Source organism: Salvelinus namaycush, chromosome 1 (assembly GCF_016432855.1).
Source record: "Salvelinus namaycush isolate Seneca chromosome 1, SaNama_1.0, whole genome shotgun sequence".
NCBI classification, from domain to species: Eukaryota; Metazoa; Chordata; class Actinopteri; order Salmoniformes; family Salmonidae; genus Salvelinus; species Salvelinus namaycush.
Genome location: NC_052307.1, coordinates 38,430,577 through 38,451,876, shown reverse-complemented (window position 1 = coordinate 38,451,876; position 21,300 = coordinate 38,430,577). Strand labels below are relative to the sequence as shown.

The window sequence follows — 21,300 nt, the reverse complement described above, 5'->3', positions numbered from 1 at the left end:
CATATTTCCTATATAGTGCACCACTCTTGACCAGAACCCTATGGGCCCTGGTCAAAAGTTAATGCACTACATAGGAAATAGAGTTCCATTTGGGATGCACCCGATGTCTGTCTGCTCCCCTGTGCATCTATAATGAATAATGACTAAACACAGTCGCAATTATATTCATTCCACCACACTTCATTTCCATGTTTGTCATTAAAAATCATTTAGAAAGCCTAGCAGATTGTAGGATGGCAGGATAGAACTTGGAGAAAATGTACAATAAATTAGGACATGCATGGGGACTTTTTGCCATGCCCAAAGCATACTGTTGTTCAACATCGTTTACAATCAGACTTCGACAGTCCCTTCTCTACTTCTCTACATTCTGCTGTATCATGTATGTTTAGTGAAGAATACAGTAATACAACTTCAGGAACTTATGATATCTCTCACTCTCCTATGATAAAACCCAGAGCTTACTATATCTATAATTATCCCGTCGTCGGAAATGAAGCGATCTACAGTACTATACTGTCACAATGACCTCCTGTCATCTGTACTTGAAACACTTCCTAACTCCCAAATAGAACGGCCCATCAAAGTAAATGAGGTACTTCGCACATCGTCAAAAAGCACAAATATTCCTGTTTAATGTGACAAATGCTTTAGATCATAAGGATGTGGGGTGTCTATCATATTTATTGTTAGAGAATGAGGTAGACAAGACCTAGGCTGCAGCACATATGGCACCCTATTCCCTATTTAGTCCACTACTTTTGACCAGAAGCCATGGAATAGGGTGCCATTTGGGTGCAGCCCTACCTTTCCTGCCCTTTTCTACCTGTTTTAAGTGTGTTTCTGGGTCTTCAGTCTTTTGGGGGTAGAACTCAGCGTGCCAACACTCTACTTAGTGTTCTGGAACCATCTGCTAGGACTGGGACTGCTACAGTAGTTAGTTTCAGCCTGAGTGTAGCTGAGGTTTGACCGAGTGGGAAGAGGGGGAGAGAGAAAAGTATTACTTTAAGCTGGGAGTCAGTCAGGCCCAAAAGGGCTCTATACTGAGTCAGCTGGGTACATCAACGGTTCAACAGCTGGGTACATCAACGGTTCAACAGTACAACAGCGGTTCAGTCACTCACGTCTGGCTGCTAGCTTTATGGTTTACATTGTTATGGACTGTTGTGGATTGTTTGTTTATTTTCGACTGTACTGATGTAACAACAATTAGTCTGATGTGTCTGTGTTCGTGGCTGGGTGGAGCCTGAGTGGGGTTAATGCTGTGTCTATGGCCCTAGACTGACAGACACACACACCCTCTGATGAAGCTGTACAGGCTGGGCGTGTGGATGGTTGAGTGGGGGACCACCGGCCCAGTCCAGCCGAGGCTCAGCACAGAGCTTGCATCCCAAATGGCATTCTATACACTATATAGTGCACTACTTTTGACTAGGACCCATAGGGATCTGGCCTAAAGTAGTGCACTACATAAGGAATGGGGTGCCATTTGGGATGTAGCTAACATATCCAAGGTCTGTCTTTGGCTGTTTGTCAGCTGGTTTGTCAGGGTGGTGACGGGCCGAGCACAGTGTGATGGATGGGCAGTGTGTTGCTGGAATGACACTTCAGGTACCTTAGTGCTGAGGCAGACATCCATCACCAACACTGGGGTGGGGATGCATGCAGACGGTACAATGAAAATCATTTGTGTGAATAATAAGCTGTGTGTGCACCCGTGTGTGTGTGTGTGTTTGGAAGAGAGTCACAGTCATGCCCATTTTGTTTTAAGAGAGGGAGAGAGTGAAAGTCCGATTGTCCCAGGGGTAGAGATCACTAATCAGGGCATCACACAAACCTTATCTCCTCGCATGCACTGTAAACCCCAATGTGCTGTCATTACTCAAAACACGTTGCGCTTAATATATCTGAGTAGCCGACAGTTAGTTCGTGATTTTGTAGTCATTTCTCATTGTAAGGCAGTGGTATTCAAAGTCGGGTCGCGTCCCAAGTGGGGTCACCCCCCAAAAATTATGAAAATATATTACACACACACATATTATATATATATATACAGCTTTGGAAAAAAATTAAGAGACCACTGCAAAATTACCAGTTTCTCTGGTTTTGCTGTTTATAGGTATGTGTTTGGGTAAAATGAACATTTTTGTTTTATTCTATAAACTACTGAAAACATTTCTCCCAAATTCCAAATAAAAATATTGTCATTTAGAGCATTTATTTGCAGAAAATGACAACTGGTCAAAACAACAAAAAAGATGCAGTGTTGTCAGACCTCAAATAATGCAAAGAAAATAAGTTCATATTCATTTTTAAACAACACAATACTAAAGTTTTAACTTAGGAAGAGTTCAGAAATCAATATATGGTGGAATAATCCTGATTGTCAATCACAGCTTTCATGCGTTTTTGCATGCTCTCCACCAGTCTTTCACATTGATGTTGGGTGACTTTATGCCACTCCTGGCACAAAAATTCAAGCAGCTCGGCTTTGTTTGATGGCTTGTGACCATCCATCTTCCTCTTTATCATATTCTAGTTGTTTTCAATGGGGTTCAGGTCTGGAGATTGGGCTCAACTTACTAGAACTTACTTGAGTTACAAATGCCTTAGGGTTTTAAGTAGCCTAATTGGGTAGAGAGAGAGGGAGAAAGAGGAAGAGAGGAGCTGCTGTTTATATTTTACACATCGATTGCAATGTCCTGAAAGTCAAGTTTAATGAAAAACCACTTGAAAGTGCACCGTGCTGTGAAATAACAGTCTGTCAGGTTAATGTTAGTTGTTAGTAGGAATAAGTGCAAGTTCACAGGCACTTTCCCCACTGCACTAAAAACTGCTATTGTGAAACCCCTTCTGAAGAAAAGTCATCTAGTTTCTTCAGCTTTTAGCAATCTCCAACCTTCCATTCTTAAGCAAAATTGGTTTTCAAACAGCTAAATTATTTGTTAAGTGTCAACTGTATAAAAAAAAATCTTATCTGGTTTTCAGGCTCACCACAGCACAGAGACAGCCTTAGTTGAAGTGGAAAATTATCTTACAACCAAACACAGATGCTAAACAGCGCTCTGTCCTTGTACTCTTACATTTCAGTGCTGCATTCGACACTGTTGACCATGATATCCTTCTGGACAGACTGGAGAAGTGGGTTGGCTTCTCTGGTCCAGTTCTAAATTGGTTTTCACCCTTCGTGAACATAACTCTGAGAAAATACATATCACATGTGACGTTCCACAAGGTTCAATTTTGGTTCCGGTACTGTTCCTTTTATATATGTTAACCCTTGGCAGCGTTATCAGAATACACAGCATTGATTTTTACTCTACGCAGACAATACACACCTTTACATTTCTGTGTCACGAGAGGATTTTTAGCTTGACTAATACATTAGACTGTATTAGTGATTTAAATACTTGGATGGCTCACAACTTCCTCCAAATATATCAAGACTGAGATACTTATTGTTGGAGCCAAAGCACAGAGAGAGAATCTGGCCGCACATTTTAATTAATGGACAATAAATATAAAACACCAGGTAAAAAACCTAGGTGTTATTTTACATTCTAAACTCAATTTCGAGTCACACATTAGGAATGTGATCAAAATAGCTTTTTACCCCCTGAGGTACATTGCCACGGTGCGACCGTTTCTCTCTCAGGCTGGTCTACCCAAGAAAGCCATTGGTCAATGTCGTGGATATATTCAGTGAATAAAATACCGGAGCCAAGCTGGTTCATGAAAACAACTAACTTTCCAGCCTTGGCACACACTTTTTATACAGATTTCATCCTTATGTCACACACATAGTAACTCCTCTTTATGTTAATGATTCATCCCCTCTGGCATTTAGCCACCATTAGAGCCATAGCAATGGTACAAAAATAAACAGACATGTCCACTCCCCAGACATGTGCATGCCCAATGGTGCCCAATGAGCTAGCCACACATACAGAGCGCACCTATTCTGCTGACCACTCCAAGATGTATAATGGACACATAGGCGTAACATAGGCGCAAATTCCCAATAGGCGTAACCATAGCAACAGTAAATATTAGGCCATAGCAATGGTACAAAAATAACCAGACATGCCCACTCCCCAGACAGGTGCATGTCTAATGGTGTCTAATGACCTAGACACACATGTAGAGTGCACTTATCCTGCTGACTACTATGAAATGTGTAATGGGCACATATGTACTGGAAAATGTCCAATATATCCCTCCTTTGGGGCTTAATAAGTCCCAAACCTTGAAGTATGTTCCAGTACAAGTGAGAAGGGAAGCACCTTCTATGATGCTAAGGAGACAATCTGACTCCCTTAACTTCTTATGGCTGAAGGGGCAGTATTGAGTAGCTTGGATGAAAGGTGCACAGAGGTGCCCAGAGTAAACGGCCTGCTCCTATGTCATAGTTGCTAATATATGCATTTTATTATTAGTATTGGATAGAGAACACTCTGAAGTTTCTAAAACTGTTTGAATTATGTCTGTGAGTATAACAGAACTCATATGGCAGGCAAAAACCTGAGAAAAAATCCAAACAGGAATTGGGAAATCTGAGGTTTGTATGTTTGCCTATCCAATATACAGTGTTGCACTTCCTACGGCTTCCACTAGATGTCAACAGTCTTTAGAACCTTGTTTGATGCTTCTACTGTGAAGGATGAGGGAATGAGAGCTGATTGAGTCAGGTGTCTGGCAGAGTGCCACGAGCTCACTCAGGCACGCCCCCGTGAGAGTTAGCTGCGTTCCATTGCATTTCTACAGACAAAGGAAATCTCCGGTTGAAACATTATTGAAGATTTATGTTAAAAACATCCTAAAGATTGAGTCTATACATCGTTTGACATGTTTCTACGAACTGTAATGGAATTTTTTGACTTTTCGTCTGGCCTGCACGTCATGAATTTGGATTTTTGAACTAAACGCGCAAACAAAAAGGAGGTATTTGGACATATATTATGGACTTTATTGAAGAAAACAAACATTTATTGTGGAACTGGGATTCCTGGGAGTGCATTCTGATGACGATCATCAAAGGTAAGTGGATATTTATGATGCTATTTCTGACTTCTGTTGACTCCACAACATGGCGGGTACCTGTATGGCTTGTTTTTGTGTCTGAGCGCCGTACTCAGATTATTGCATGGTGTGCTTTTTACGTAAAGTTTTTTTGAAATCTGACACAGCGGTTGCATTAAGGAGAAGTTTATCTAAAGTTCCATGTAAAACACTTGTATCTTTTATCAATGTTTATTATGAGTATTTCTGTAAATTGATGTGGCTCTCTGCAAAATCACCGGATGTTTTGGAGGCAAAACATTACTGAACATAACGTGCCAATGTAAACTAAGATTTTTGGATATAAATATGAACTTTATCGAACAAAACATACATGTATTGTGTAACATGAAGTCCTATGAGTTTCATCTGATGAAGATCATCAAAGGGTAGTGATTAATTTGATCTCTATTTCTGCTTTTTGTGACTCCTCTCTTTGGCTGGAAAAATGGCTGTGTTTTTCTGTGACTAGGTACTGACCTAACATAATCAGATGGTGTGCTTTCGTCGTAAAGCCTTTTTGAAATCGGACACTGTGGTGGATTAACAACAAGTTTATCTTTAAAATGGTGTAAAATACTTGTATGTTTGATGAATTTTAATTATGAGATTTCTGTTGTTTGAATTTGGCTCCCTGCACGTTCACTGGCTGTTGTCAAGTCGATCCCGTTAACGGGATCTCAGCCGTAAGAAGTTTTAACCCCACTTAACATTAATCCCACTTAACATCCCTATGTAAACATTTAGTCTCAAACACCTCCTCCTGCTACAGATACATTTGCACATATGCACATATATCATTCCATCTAACCCATAACACACTAGTCACTACTCCTAATAATGCACTTCTTTATTTATAAACATACTACAACATTCTCAAATCAATTAGTCAATATACATTTATCCCTCCTCTGGAACATTGATCACTCTGATGTTCCTCGAAACCTAATAAACATATTGACTTGAAAAGGAAAGATAAAAAAGTACACGTTTAATAACTTCACACCACCCGTTGATGCGACAAACTATCATTTTGATTACATGGTAAAACAAAAGAGAACAAAAAACTTCATGGTTAACCCAAGCTATCATCCAGTGAGTTCCCTAACAACATTCCTGTCGGAGGACACTTAGAAATAAGGTTTCTGGAGCCTCCCTCTGCCTAATAAATTTGAGCGGTGCCTTCACCCCTCACCGTTCGAAAGCAACTCTCTCTCGCTGTATCCGAATCATAACTACAACCGTTTATAAATGATCCAACCCAAATTCAGAATGACAGTGCTTAGTGCTTACTTTGAGTCAATCTGGTGAAATTTGTATCGAAACAAAAACAAAACATTTTATTCAGCAATTTACATATCACACTCCATTTGGAGTACCTGTCATCCCTTCTATATGCAGACTGAACAAAGTACATTTGTAGATTTACCCAAAGAACAGGACCCCAGGAAACTGGTAATGATCCCCTTCGAAGACACGATTCAAAAACGTGTTAAAAAAAAAAGAAACCAATTCAAATAACTAATCAACTTAGAATTACAACTCTTTATAACTCCCTAAGGAAATATTAGAATCTCATACAGTAATGGTACAATTTGAATAGAGACGGGTGCTTCCCATTCATTTTATAATTAAATCCCACCTGTTCTTGTTATTTCTAGTGAGATAGATCAGACCTCACCAGAAAGACAGGATACAGTGCATTCGACACCATTAAAATATTTCCTCTCCCTTTTCTTTCCCTGACCTTCCGAAACCATTTAAACACGTTTCAAAGCATTTCCATCCTTCTCCATACCCAATTTAAAACTGAATTGAAAAAACCCTATCCAAAATAAATCCCACAGGTTCAACACCACTAACGCATATTCATAACCGGTGAATTGTGTGCGTGTGCTGTTGTGTGTGTGGTAAACCATATGACAAAAACAAACAAAAATGGCCAGGCCTTATTTAATTTGGTAATTTCTCTTCATCACTGAATCCGGATACCTTTATACTTATAAAACTGCCTAATTTCACTAACTGCTCTCCCAAGACCATAGCCTCAGGAAACATTTCAAAGAGAGGTAATGAGACACCCTCCTCTTCTGGAAAAGAAAGTGTACATTTCGTTAGCATTCACTATGCTACATCTTAATCAGCAATCCCAAAGTATTATTTATAAACCAAACATGATAATGGTAAATCCTTACTCCAATCATTAAATGTTTGTTTTAATCCACCCCATTCTTTATTTAGCATGTACTACCCTTAACACAATTCACTCCCATATGGTATTATATGATTGGTCTCTCTCTTCCATAACCATGTACAATTATCCTGATATCGTTACTAGACCAATGTCCAATCAACATATGCAATAGCTGTTTCACCTTAGATTGTTCCTGTTAACCTTTCTAAATGGAATACTTTTTCCTGTTGCAAATGTAGTCAGTTTCTCAGCTTAAGGAATCAGTGATACTTGATCCCAGGTATCTAATAGAAAGTTGTTTGAGACATGGTCTCCTATGTCTCCCCTAATTACCATACCTACTGTATTGGACTTCCATCAGTCCTGGAAGCAAGAATCCTACTCAAGACACATCAGATAATACAGTGTTCCATTAAGTGGAATCGACCCCATCTAAAATAAACAATCCCAGAACCCCTTTCTGGTAATCCTATCAGTTTAACCTGTTGCATTAATTTAGTAAAATACCAAACTGTTGTTTAACAAATGTAGAACCTTCAAAACGTTGGAGCTGTCTTATCAGCTTAATAGTCAATTCTTATTTAATTCTGTTTTTATTACTGGACACTGTTCCATATAATGGAAACAGATGATAATTTTAGAATACATGAACTTCCTGCTCAAATTCACTGGTGTTACCCAACTATAAAACCAGGCAACAATAATCAGAAACTGTCAAAGTGTCACGACTTCCGCCAAAGTCGGTCCCTCTCCTTGTTCGGGCGGTGTTTGGCGGTCGACGTCACTGGCCTTCTAGCCATCACTGATCCATTTTTCATTTTCCATTGGTTTTGTCTTGTCTTCCTTCACACCTGGTTCATATCCCATCAATTACATGTTGTGTATTTAACCCTCTGTTTCCCCTCATGTCCTTGTCGGAGATTGTTTGTTTGTATGTTCGTGCATTATGTATTGGTGCGTGACGGGTGATTGTACCCACTTTTATTTATCTTGTCATTTTGGTTATGGAGTTTTGTTAAGTCTATTAAACGACTCCATTTATATCAAGTTCGATTCTCCTGCGCCTGACTTCCCTGCCACCTACACACACGTGATTACACAAAGAATGTTTCTCATACCTCTACTTCAAATATCCCACTACCTGCTTGCTTTCAACCGCAGCTAATCTTTTTTACAATCTCAAGGCTCAATCCCTCTACTCATCATTTAACCTTGTATTGAAACCTCAGCTTTTCAAATTACTAAACTATCGTATCATTAGAGTGCTATAAAAACACTAATAACATATTACCATTCACATAGTGTCAACACTCATTACGTTTACATCAATCCTCCTTATCAATAGAACTATATTTTTATCACTAACCTCTGCTTCACACTCATTAAACATCTATTATTTTAAGATGAACTTGTAATGCCCAAATGTAGAAAATACATCAACCTATTTTTTATCAATCCAAACAATTCATCTTCGAAATTCTTACTTTCCAATTGACTAACTCTCCTTTGTCACCTTCACTAGTCTACATCTCTCCCCTTAAACTCAGAAAGCTCTCTACAATCTCAACCATACTCCACCTCTGTCTTTCCGCGAACGTTACTTTATTAAGTGAACAATTTTTATTTAATTATAGTCAGAACAACATAACTTCTACTTTTCACAGGGAGGCCACTTTAATCACTCTTATATCTTCCTTGCTTTCGTCACTTCAATAAATATTGTTTTGAATAAAACGAAATAAAGTCTCACGAGTTCAAAACTACTAGGGTTTTCTTCTCGAGTCGCCCGGTTCTCAAAACCCAAATATGTTCTCTTGTTTCGCCGGTTGTACTCTACCATAGCTATAATTCCTTGTGACCATGCTCTACCACATAGTTTACTAATGTGGAAATGTTTGGCATATGAGTTTCTTCGTCTTTTTATGCCAATAACAAATTCACTAACTTACATATCGTATCAACACAGAACCCCCAAATCTACACCCTTTAGCGATTGTTTGAATGAGGCGTGATACAAAGTTCGACTATTTTTACACATCATTCGTGCTCTCACCCATATATACCGCTAATTTTAATATGTTACCTAATATACACTGTCCTTGATTCTCACAAGGATTATTCAACCCCAAAAGCCGCTAATGAACAGGGTTGATCCAAACTTTGATTCATAATGCCTAATGCTTTTTCCCCCCCACAAGGCAGTCAAGTACCCAAGCTAACTGGCTAAAGTTTGTTAAAAACGTTGGTGACTAACTTTGTTGCTGGCAATAATTCAAATTACGTTATTTCCCTGACATTTACTAACACCGGCCATATTCAACCCGGCATTGAGCATTCGTAAATTCATCAGTTATTCTGCACTCTGGTACATCCAAACTAGAACTTTGAAATCCGAACAAAATAGCCTGAGCGATTCTACCACGTACCCCCATTCAACAGTATCCATACTTAAATAGTACGGTTCATGCGATTACGCTGATAGACCGCTAACATCAACACGCTGGTATATTGAGCTTTTGATTTTATGTGATTGTGCCAATTCATAATTGCCTCCCTGAATTCTTTATTTGATTTGAATTCTCCGTTAGCAGGGAAATGTTGCCCAATATTATCCAGTTTGCTCAATTCTTCCCATATTCGAGCCGAATTGGTAGAATTTTCGTGCGCTTCTTTCAGCGACTCCATGGTTTTATTAAAATCCTCTAGCTTCATATTACGGAGAGAAACAGGGCCGTCTGTCAACATATGAATAATTATTATTCCCAAACCTCTTCCTACTGTGTCTAGGGTGTTTTAGATTTCTTCACTCCCTTCTATATTACACACCTTTATTAACTACTTTCCAAGCCTCTCCCTATTTTCCTGTGATATCTGTATTTATTCTTTGCTCCCTAGTTTTGTTTTATTGTGCTATTCACTTTATTAAAACCACTTTTTTCTCTTGTTCTTAGATTTCTCTCTACTCGTCCAGGGCTAAATCTTTCTAACGGTCTGTTAAAGCCCTGAACAATTTGACCACACCCTATTCCCTCCTATTTATATCCGCGTTATTTTTCCTTCTCTGATTCTTGTACTCGGTCTATTGGTTATTGCCCCTGTCTCAAGTTTTTTTTAAATAATTGTTCTCTCTTTTTGAGTATATTCTTACTTCAAATGTACCCAATTTCTATATTTCTCTGTACTGTATATTCTTCTACCTTGCAACACAGTATGCAATGTTTAATGGCCTTACCGGGCAATCGCTGATGTCGTCTTGACATTTATTACTATTTCACTATAATGTTCATGTATTTTTTTATTTATCCTAACTATTCAAACTTCTAGTATCATATTACTTCAATGGTTATTCATGTACCATTCACACTCCCCTCCTTTAGTGCGGGACTGGGTGCGTCCTCCCTACCAGGTCACACTTTAAGCAACGGTTGTGGAGAGGTGCGTGGCCCTTTCCCCACCAACATCAGAGAACTTTTACACTCACTTTCACACTCTCTCATGCTTTTCTAAGCAACCTGAAAATGCAGCATTTTTCCGATTCACTTCCTCAACACAGAAAAGGCAGTATTCCAAGCAGTCCCCATTGATCGATTCATATCCTCAATGCAATAGGCGGTATCACAGGATTTCTACCCATCCAAGCAGTCCTTATCGATTTACTTCCTCAACACGATAAGTGGTATCACAGGATTTCTATTTCATTTTATTTGACCGTGCAGATGGACAGTTGCCACTCCAAACTCGATCAAACAGAACAGTCAACAGGGCAGACAGACAACCTGAACGAGACTGAACACACCCACCCCAGATGAGCAACTGAGCGAGCTGGATGAATTGAATGACCCACTGACTCGGACTGATTGAATAAGATGACTGGGCTGTGTTTTGTGCGCAAACTCAAACATGTCTAAACAAATAAGCCCAGCCAAACTGAATTCAGACAACAGTCACAACTCAAACAGAATGAACAAACTGGTCAGATGAACTGCCCGAACAAATTAGTGAATAACCCCACTCAACTGAGCCAGTCAAGCCAGATGAAGCACATAAATCTCCCTCTGCAATTGGTCACACACCAATTACTATACTCTATTTTCACTGTTGCAACCCTCAAAGCTTTTTATCCTGTCATTATGTTGCATGCATTTCATTTGAACTCAAAAGCTCCCCAATATTTCTTTGATTCGGCAAATTTGGAGAGACCCACTTTGTGACCTACCGCTGAGGCAGGTTTCTGGAGCGAACCACACAATGTGGTTCATACTATAGACAAGAACTAAGCTTACCTTGTTTTTCAAGTGGCCACTTATTTGTGCAGTTCATCCAAGAAGCCCCGTCTGCAGCTGCAGATTTTCACCATCTCTGGTCCCTTTTTGCCACTCCTAGCAAGCTCACCATTTATGTTGTGGAAATATTCAGTCAATAACATTTCTCAAATACCGGAGCCTGTGAGTTCAGATACTTTTATTACAAAGTAATATAAGTCGAGCTGGTTCATGAAAACAACCAACTTTCCAGCCTTGGCATGCACTTTTTATACAGATTTCATCCTTATGTCACACATATAGTAACTCCTCTTTATGTTAATGATTCATCCCCTCTGGCATTTAGCCACCATTATCTTTTTTCCTTGCACTAATTTTAGTTTGGTTTCATATTTGGGCATAGAAACATTAGAGCCATAGCAATGGTACAAAAATAAACAGACATGTCCACTCCCGAGACAGGTGCATGTCCAATGGTGCCCAATGACCTAGCCACACATACAGAGCGCACCTATTCTGTTGACCACTCCAAGATGTACAGTTGAAGTCGGAAGTTTACGTACACTTAGGTTGGAGTCATTAAAAGTCATTCTTCAACCACTCCACAATTGTCTTGTTAATTAACAAACTATAGTTTTGGCAAGTCGGTTAGGACATCTACTTTGTGCATGACACAAGTAATTTTTCCAACAATTGTTTACGGACAGATTATTTCACTTATAATTCACTGTATCACAATTCCTGTGGGTCAGAAGTTTACATACACTAAGTTGACTGTGCCTTTAAACAGCTTGGAAAATTCCAGAAAATTAGGTCATGGCTTTAGAAGCTTCTGATAGGCTAATTGACAATTTGTGTATTTCAAGGCCTACCTTCAAACTCAGTGCTTCTTTGCTTCACATCATGGGAAAATCAAAAGAAATCAGCCAAGACCTCAGAATAATATTGTAGACCTCCACAAGTCTGGTTCATCCTTGGGAGCAATTTCCAAAAGCCTGAAGGTACCACGTTCATCTGTACAAACAACAGTACGCAAGTATAAACACCATGGGACCACGCGGCCGTCATACCGCTCAGGAAGGAGACGCATTCTGTCTCCTAGCGATGAATATACTTTGGTGTGAAAAGTGCAAATCAATCCCAGAACAACAGCAAAGGACCTTGTGAAGATGCTGGAGGAAACAGGTACAAAAGTATCTATATCCACCCGAAATGTTTGACCCAAGTTAAACAATTTAAAGGCAATGCTACTAAATACTAATTGAGTGTATGTAAACTTCTGACCCACTGGGAATGTGATGAAAGGAATAAAAGCTGAAATAAATAATTCTCTCTACTATTATTCTGACATTTCAGGTGATCCTAATTGACCTAGGACAGGGAACTTTTACTTGGATTAAATGTCAGGAATTGTGAAAAACTGAGTTTAAATGAGGTTGGCTGAGGTGTATGTAAATTTCCGACTTCAACTGTATAATGGGCACACATGTTCTAGAAAATTCCCAATAGGCGTAACCATAGCAACAGTAAATATTAGGCCATAGCAATGGTACAAAAATAACCAGACATGCCCACTCCCCAGACAGGTGCATGTCTAATGGTGTCTAATCACCTAGACACACATGTAGAGTGCACTTATCCTGCTGACTACTACGAAATATATATGGGGGCACATATGTTCTAGAAAATGTACAATGTCAACTGCAAAACATACAGAATTCTGCAGCATGGGTACTGACCAAGACCAGACGAAGAGCACACATTACACCGGTTTTAAGGTCTGTACACTGGCTGCCTGTGAGTTTTAGATTTAATTTTAAGATTTTTCAATGGGTATTTAAATCCCTGTCAGACATGCTTTTAAGTTATGTACCTACTGTAGTAGGTCCCCGGTCGGTCCCTCTGGCACTGGCCTTTTAACTGTCTCAAAGCCTAGGACCAAGAGGCATGGGAGGAGCCTTTAGTTACTATGCCCCCAGCCCCTGGAATAGCCTGCCAGAGAACCTGAGGGGGGCCGAAACCGTGGACATATTTCAAAGATAGCCAGCAGCATACCACCCTGCATACCACTGCTGGCTTGCTTCTGAAGCTAAGCAGGGTTGGTCCTGGTCAGTCCCTGGATGGGAGACCAGATGCTGCTGGAAGTGGTGTTGGAGGGCCAGTAGGAGGCACTCTTTCCTCTGGTCTAAACAAAGATCCCAATGCCCCAGGGCAGTGATTGGGGACACTGCTCTGTGTAGGGTGCCGTCTTTCGGATGGGATGTTAAACGGGTGTCCTGACTCTGAGGTCATTTAAAGATCCCATGGCACTTATCGTAAGAGTAGGGGTGTTAACCCCGGTGTCCTGGCTAAATTCCCAATCTGGCCCTCAACCATCACGGTCACCTAATAATCCCCAGTTTACAATTGGCTCACTCATCCCCCTCCTCTCCCCTGTAACTATTCCCCAGGTCGTTGCTGCAAATGAGAATGTGTTCTCAGTCAACTTACCTGGTAAAATAACGGATAAATAAAATAAAAAGAGATCTTAAAACACACATTTTATTTTTGCTTTTCTTCAGGTTGCTTTTTAGTAGGTCAGTTTTTGTTATTCTTTTGTTTTTTATCCTCTTGTTTGTTGTGTGGTAAATATTTTAGTTTTTATTTTCATTGTTTTTTTCCCTGTGAAGCACATATTGCATTCCTTGTCTGAAATGTGCTGTAGAAATAAAGCTTGATTTGATAGGTGCGTGGATTCAACAGTGTGGTCAGAGTGAAGCAACCTATGCGCTCTCTTTACCACTGTACCATAAAAGAACAGAGGATGAGCAACTCCAATTTACAGATGACTCACTTCCGGATTACTCTATTCATCCACAATAAAAGACAAATACGGTACAGCTACAAATAACAGTATAGCAGAAAATTGTTTTCAATATTCTCCAGAACTATTTTTCTAGGAAGAAAAACAGATAGATGCACTCAGAAAGATAAAAGCAGCCAATCTGCCACTCTCAGATACACATCTCTCTCTCTTGAGTGTGCTCTCTTTCTGTCTCTGCCCTCTCTCTTTCTGTCTCCCTCTGACAGCCATCCTGTAGAGAGGGACAGCTTGGTGCCTCCAGGGAGATCCTTATCACCACATGATCTCCCTGCCCCCTCAGACTTTGTTGTATAGATAGGCATGTACTGTGTGTGTGTGTGTGCGTGCATGTGTGTGTGTGTGTGTTTGGCCCTGTGTGTGTAACCTTGTGTGTTTGTCTATGTCTGTGTCAGTGTGTGTCCCTGTGTGTTTCTGTCATAGTTCCGTCAGTGCATATATAGAGTCAGAGGACAGTCACTCAGAGAGCTGCCTCCAGCTCATAAAGAAGCTGAATGATGTGGCTGCTGCTAGACACTCCCTCCGCTCGTTACGAGCTTCACTGTTTTCAAACAGAACACAATGAAACCAATGACGGAGGTATGACGATGGTAAACACAGCGATTCATCCTGAGAGGACAACAAAACACTGCGTCCATATCACCAGTTAGTCTGAAAACATTGTTGAACCGTGCTGATATAATGGTGGAGCCTTTACGTACGTAATCAGCTAGGACGATGTGAGGGGTATATGACACAAAGTGTGACACAAAGTGGAATGAGTGTGTGTGAAGTTAGCAAACAACTCACCCCTGTCCTCTTCTTCCCTCCCCATCTTCTACTACTCACTCTCCTGTGTGTGTGTCATTTATGGTATGTTTGTTGTATGTTCTCATGTTGTTGTGGTTACTTAGTCTCACATCCCCAAATTAAATTACCCTTTGGGATGAATGACGTTTTTTTATCGAATTAAATTGAATCCCCTCCCTCTCCTCTATGCAGGTCCTGAAGGGCTGTAAGAAGCTAGCCATGTCAGTGTGTTCTGTGGGCCGTATCCCTGGCGGTTATATCACCAACCACATCTACACCTGGGTGGACCCTCAGGGCCGCAGTGTCTCCCCTCCCTCCGACCTGGAGAAGCAGGAGCAGCACAGCACCCTGGGACGGCAGGACAGCCAGAGACGTGGACACACACAGGAGAGGGCTGAGAAGACAGTGAGTCTGATATTGGACCGTTGGTTGTCATACTTTTTGAATTCTCAGCACGGGTCAAACAATTTCTCTATCCATCCACACATTCTGTTGCCGGGGAAGCGGAGCTGCGTTGCTAGAGAATTTTAGGTAGGTCCGTGGTCGGGCTGCTCGGACAGCCATGTAGATTTGCTATTACAAGGAATCAAATGCTAACTACTTGATCTGTGTCTTGACATCTTAAATATACACGATAAAGAATGCCCTTGCCAGCAACCATGCTATACAAATGAGTGTATATAGAGGTGCAGAGGTAACATCAATTCCCACAAAGAAGGCTAGGTGCCCAGCAAAGGAGGAGTCCCGAAGTAAAGACCTGACTCTCTATTGGCAGAGATTCATGTCCCCTGACTCCGCCTAAAGACACGGGCCGCTTCCCAAATGGCATCCTATTACCTATGTAGTGCCCTATGTTCAAAAGTAGTGCAGTACATAGGGAATAGAGTGCAATTTTAGACGCAGACAAGCAATACATCATACCCTGCCTGGGGCCTGGGCTGAGATATCAATGGTAGTAACGATGTCTCAGCCCCACGTCCAGAGAAACCATATCACCGTCAACATTAATGACATTTAACATCTCAGGCCATTCGGGTCTTATCCAAATGCAGGATTAAGTCTGCCCCCTGGCTAGCCAAGTATTCCCACGGTTTATTTAGTGAATGTAAATCTGTTTGGATGTGTTTGGCCATCAAAGTTTCCATCTAAATGTGCAGCGCTGTGCAAAACTGTGTATCGTACCCCTGCCCACCCCGCCTGGTCTGTGGAGCTGACGATGCAGTTTCACATCAATATATGAGAGAGGTGGGCAAGCACTGGAGAAAGGAGAACACAGGCTACATCCCAAATGGCACCCTATTCACTATAAAGGGCACTAATTTAGACTAGGGCTCACGTGAATAGGGTGCCATTTGGGATGTATTCTGGGTGTCTGGATTCTCAGAGGGGAGCTCCACATCGATTTCTCCCTGGCCCATGGAGCTGTCCCATCAGACTACAAAACAAATGCAGTCACCCCCATCCTAAAGAAGCCCGGACTAGATACCTCCATCCTCAACAACTATCGCCCCATCTCCAACCCCTCCCTCTGCAACTGGATCTGGACTTCCTGACGGGCAGCCCCCAGGTGGTGAGGGTAGGCAACAACACATCTGCCACACTGACCATCAATATGTGAGCCCCTCAGGGGTGTGTGCTTGGTCCCCTCTTGAACTCCCTCTTCAACCACGACTGTGTGGCAGCGGGCAACTCCAACACCATCATTAAGTTTGCAGACAACACAATGGTATTTGCCCCCTTTCAGATTTTCTGTACTTTTACATATTTTTTATACTGAATCAGATCTTTAACCAAAACATAATATTAGATAAAGTGAACCTGAGTCAACACAACAATTACATACTTATTTCATAAACAAAGTTATGCAACACCCAATGCCCCTGTGTGAAAACATAATTTCCCCCTTACATTCAATAACTGCTTGTGCCACTTTTAGCTGCAATGACTCCAACCAAATGCTTCCTGTAGTCTTTTATCAGTCTCTCACATCGCTGTGGAGACATTTTGGCCCACTCTTGCATGGAGAACTGTTGTAACTTAGCGACATTTGTGGGTTTTCAAGCACAAACTGCTCGTTTCAAGTCCTGCCACAACATCTCAATTGGGATTAGGGATCTGGACCTTGACTAGGCCATTCCAAAACCTTTGAGCTTTTTAGATATTTTCATGTAGACTTGATTGTGTGTTTTGGATCATTGTCTTGCTGCATGACCCAGATGCGCTTCAGTTTCAGCTCACAGACGGATGGCCTGACATTCTTCTATGGAATTATCTGATACAGAGCAGAAATCATGGTTCCTTCTATTAACTTCTTAGTGATCCCTTCGCGCACCAATCCCGTTAAATTAAGGCAAGTCGTCCAGGTCCTGAGGCAGCAAAGCATCCCCAAACCATCACAATGTTCGACACTAAAAAATGCTTTTCTTAATTTAACCTTTCTTTATCTAGGCAAGTCAGTTAAGAACAAATTCTTATTTAGAATGACGGTATACCGGGGAACAGTGGGTTATCTGCCTTGTTCTCGGGCAGAACGACAGATTTTTACCTTGTCAGCTCGGGGATTTGATCCAGCAACCTTTTGGTTACTGTCCCAACACGCTAACCACTAGGTTACCTGCTGCCCCAAAGGTTCTTACTGTGGAATGCAGTGTTTGGGTTTCGCTAGGCATAATGGGAACCATGTCATCCAAAAATATATACTTTTGAATCATCTGTCCATTGAACATTCTTCCAAGAGTTTGATGATCATCCAGGTGCTTCCAGATGCTTTTTGCCAAACTTGAGTCAACTTTTTAGATGACATGGGTCCCATTATGCCTGGCGAAAACCAAACACTGTAAACTCAGGTTCCCTTTATCTAATATTAGGTTTTGGTTGAAGATCTGATAACATTCAGTATCAAAAATATGCAAAAATAAGGGCCTCCCGGGTGGCGCAGTGGTCTAAGGCACTGTATCACAGTGCTAGCTGTGCCACCAGAGATTCTGGGTTCGAGTCCAGGCTCTGTCGCAGCCGGCCGCGACCGGGAGGCCCATGGGGCGGTGCACAATTGGCCCAGCGTCGTCCGGTTTAGGGAGGGTTCGGCAGGCAGGGATATCCTTGTTTCATCGTGCGCTAGCGACTCCTGTGGCGGGCTGGGCGCAGTGCACGCTCGCCAGGTGCACGGTGTTTCCTCCGACACATTGGTGCGGCTGGCTTCCAGGTTGGATGGGCATTGTGTCAAGAAGCAGTGCAGCTTGGTTGGGTTGTGTTTCGGGGGACGCATGGCTCTCGACCTTCGCCTCTCCCGAGTCCGTACGGGAGTTGCAGCGATGAGACAAGACTGTAACTACTACCAATTGGATACCATGAAATTGGGGTGTGTAAGAAAAATATGCGAAAATCAGAAAATGTTTCACGGCACTGTACACATCTACCTCAATTACCTCATACCCCTGCACATCGACTCGGTACTGGTACCCAGTGTATATAGCCAAGTTATCGTTACTCAATGTGTATTTATTCCTTCTATTGTTTATTAGTAAGCATTTCACTGTTAGTCTACACCTTTTTGCAAAGCATGCGAAGCATGTGACAAATACAATTTGATTTGAACTACAAACCCACCTCCTGAACAATAACCTATTTGAGCCTCTCCAGTCTGGTTTCCGCCTCATCCACAGTACTGAAATTGCCCTCCTCAAAGTCATCAACGACCTCCTAACCTCTGCTGATAATGGTGCCCTCAACATCCTGATTCTCTTCCACCTGAGTGCCGCCTTTTACGCGGTGAGCCATCAAGTTCTGCTCAGGGTCTGGGTGTTGGAGCACCGCACTCTCATGGCTACAATCACATCGTACCAACCGGACCCACTACATTGCCCTCAATGGCCATACTTCTGACTCTGCTGCTGTCACACAGGGTGTCCCCCAGGGTTCTGTGCCAGGCCCCTTGCTCTTTTCATCAACATCCTCTCCCATGGTCAGATCCTCTGCCACTTCAACCTCAACTTCCACAGATATGCTGACATCTCCCAGATATACCTCAGCACCAAATCCCTCCTCGACCCACCACTGACCCACATTGAATCCTGCCTCTCTGCAATAAAAACCTGGATGCAACACAACTTCCTCAAGCAAAAGAATTACAAAACTGAACTCTTTCTATTAGGCACCAAAACCACACTGAGCAAAGTTAGCAACCTCACCCTCAAAATTGATGACACCACGCACCAACCTTGGCGTCATCCTGGCCTCCACCCTCTCCTTCGACCACCACATCCGACAGTCCGTCAAATCCTTATTCTTCCACATCCGCAATATTTCCAAAGTCAGGTCCTCCCTCTCCCATCCTGCTGCTAAAACCCTCATCCATCACCTACCGTCTCAACTACTGCAACTGACTACTCTGCGGCATCAATGCAAGCTCCCTCCATAAGCTCCAAATGGTTCAGAACTCTGTGGCCCGACTCCTCACCCACACTAAGTCCTGGCAGCACATCATCCCTGTCCTCCGTGAACTCCACTGGCTCCTTGTCTCCCAACGCATTAACTACAAGATCCTCCTTCTGAACAACAAAGCCCTTCACCACCTTATCCCCCTTACCTCTGCGACCTTCTTCTCCCCTACCAACCCACACGCTCAATACATTCCACCACAGCAGCCCCCCCCCCCCACACACACACACCCTCTCTCCCACCCCCCACACACACACCCTCTCTCCCACACACACTCTCTCTCATACACACATGCAACACCTGCTCGCTCACTCATACACATCACACTATTTTCCCTTCTTTAAGCCCCTCCCCATTCTCTTTGTTTAATGTTTTTGTTTCTTCCTTCTGTTAGTCTGGTGTTGTCTTGTTATGATCTCTGTTGTTTTGTTTAGTTTCTACAATTGTCCGTGACTTTGGATCATTGAAAAGCGCTATACTGTATACGTTCCATGTATTATTGTTACTCTTGGTATTATTAAATTATAATCACTGATCACTGTCACTTCCAGGAGGTCTGGTGCCATATGTATCAATCAACTCACAATAGGAGTGCTGATCAAGGATTTACCTTTTAGATCATAATGAATAAGATTACATAGACAGGGAAGACCTGATCCTAGATCTGCACACTTTATGAACACGACCACTGATCCCTGTCCCCTCTGTCTGTGTATCCCTGCAGATCACCCTAAACTTGAACGATGGCCTCTCTCTGGGCCTGATGATCAGAGGAGGGGCAGAGTACTACCTGGGCATATACATTACTGGAGTGGACCCAGGCTCAGCCGCAGACCACGGTGGACTCAAGGTATTTACAGACCATTACCATACACATCCTATGGCAATTGTTTCACCCCACCACAGTGAATAAAACACGATGCAAGGTTCTGACGCAGCAAAGCAGTGGGGGAAAGAGTCTGCTATGGTCTGTGTTGCTGATTTGAAACATGGCAGCCGCTTTTTACTCGACTAAAGACATCGATTCTATGTACAAAACATAGTTCATTGCGCTCTATTTTCAACTTCAGTCTGCTGTGTTTTCAGTTCAGATTTCTGAGGCAGGAATACAGTTGCAAGAAAAAGTATGAACCCAATTAGATCTGATCTTCATCTAAGTCACAACAACAGACAAACACAGTCTGCTTAAACTAATAACACACAAATTATTGTATTTTTCTTGTCTATATTGAATACATAATTTAAACATTCACAGTGTAGGTTGGAAAAAGTATGTGAACCCCTGGGTTAGCTTCTTACGGCTGCCGGGATCGATATGACAACAGCCAGTGAAAGTGCAGGGCGCCAAATTCAAAACAACAGAAATCCCATAATTAAAATTCCTCAAACATACAAGTATTTCACACCATTTTAAAGATACCCTTCTTGTTAATCCCACCACAGTGTCCGATTTCAAATAGGCTTTACAGCGAAAGCACCACAAACGATTATGTTAGGTCAGAGCCAAGTCACAGAAAAACACAGCCATTTTTCCAGCCAAAGAAGATTCACAAAAATCAGAAATAGAGATAGAATTAATCACTAACCTTTGATGATCTTCATCAGATGACACTCGTAGGACTTCATGTTACACAATACATATGTTTTGTTCGATAAAGTTCATATTTATATCCAAAAATCTCAGTTTACATTGGCGCGTT

General features: G+C 41.8%; 1 protein-coding gene across 1 annotated transcript in view; it reads left to right on the top strand.

Moving 5' to 3' along the window:
* LOC120051554 (whirlin-like) overlaps positions 1 to 21,300 on the top strand; it is a 96,747-nt gene that overhangs the window by 26,034 nt on the left and 49,413 nt on the right. Inside the window, exons 3-4 of the mRNA XM_038998498.1 lie at positions 15,356 to 15,568; positions 20,325 to 20,450. Coding sequence (XP_038854426.1) covers positions 15,356 to 15,568; positions 20,325 to 20,450 — 339 coding nt within the window. The remainder of the gene's footprint in view (positions 1 to 15,355; positions 15,569 to 20,324; positions 20,451 to 21,300) is intronic.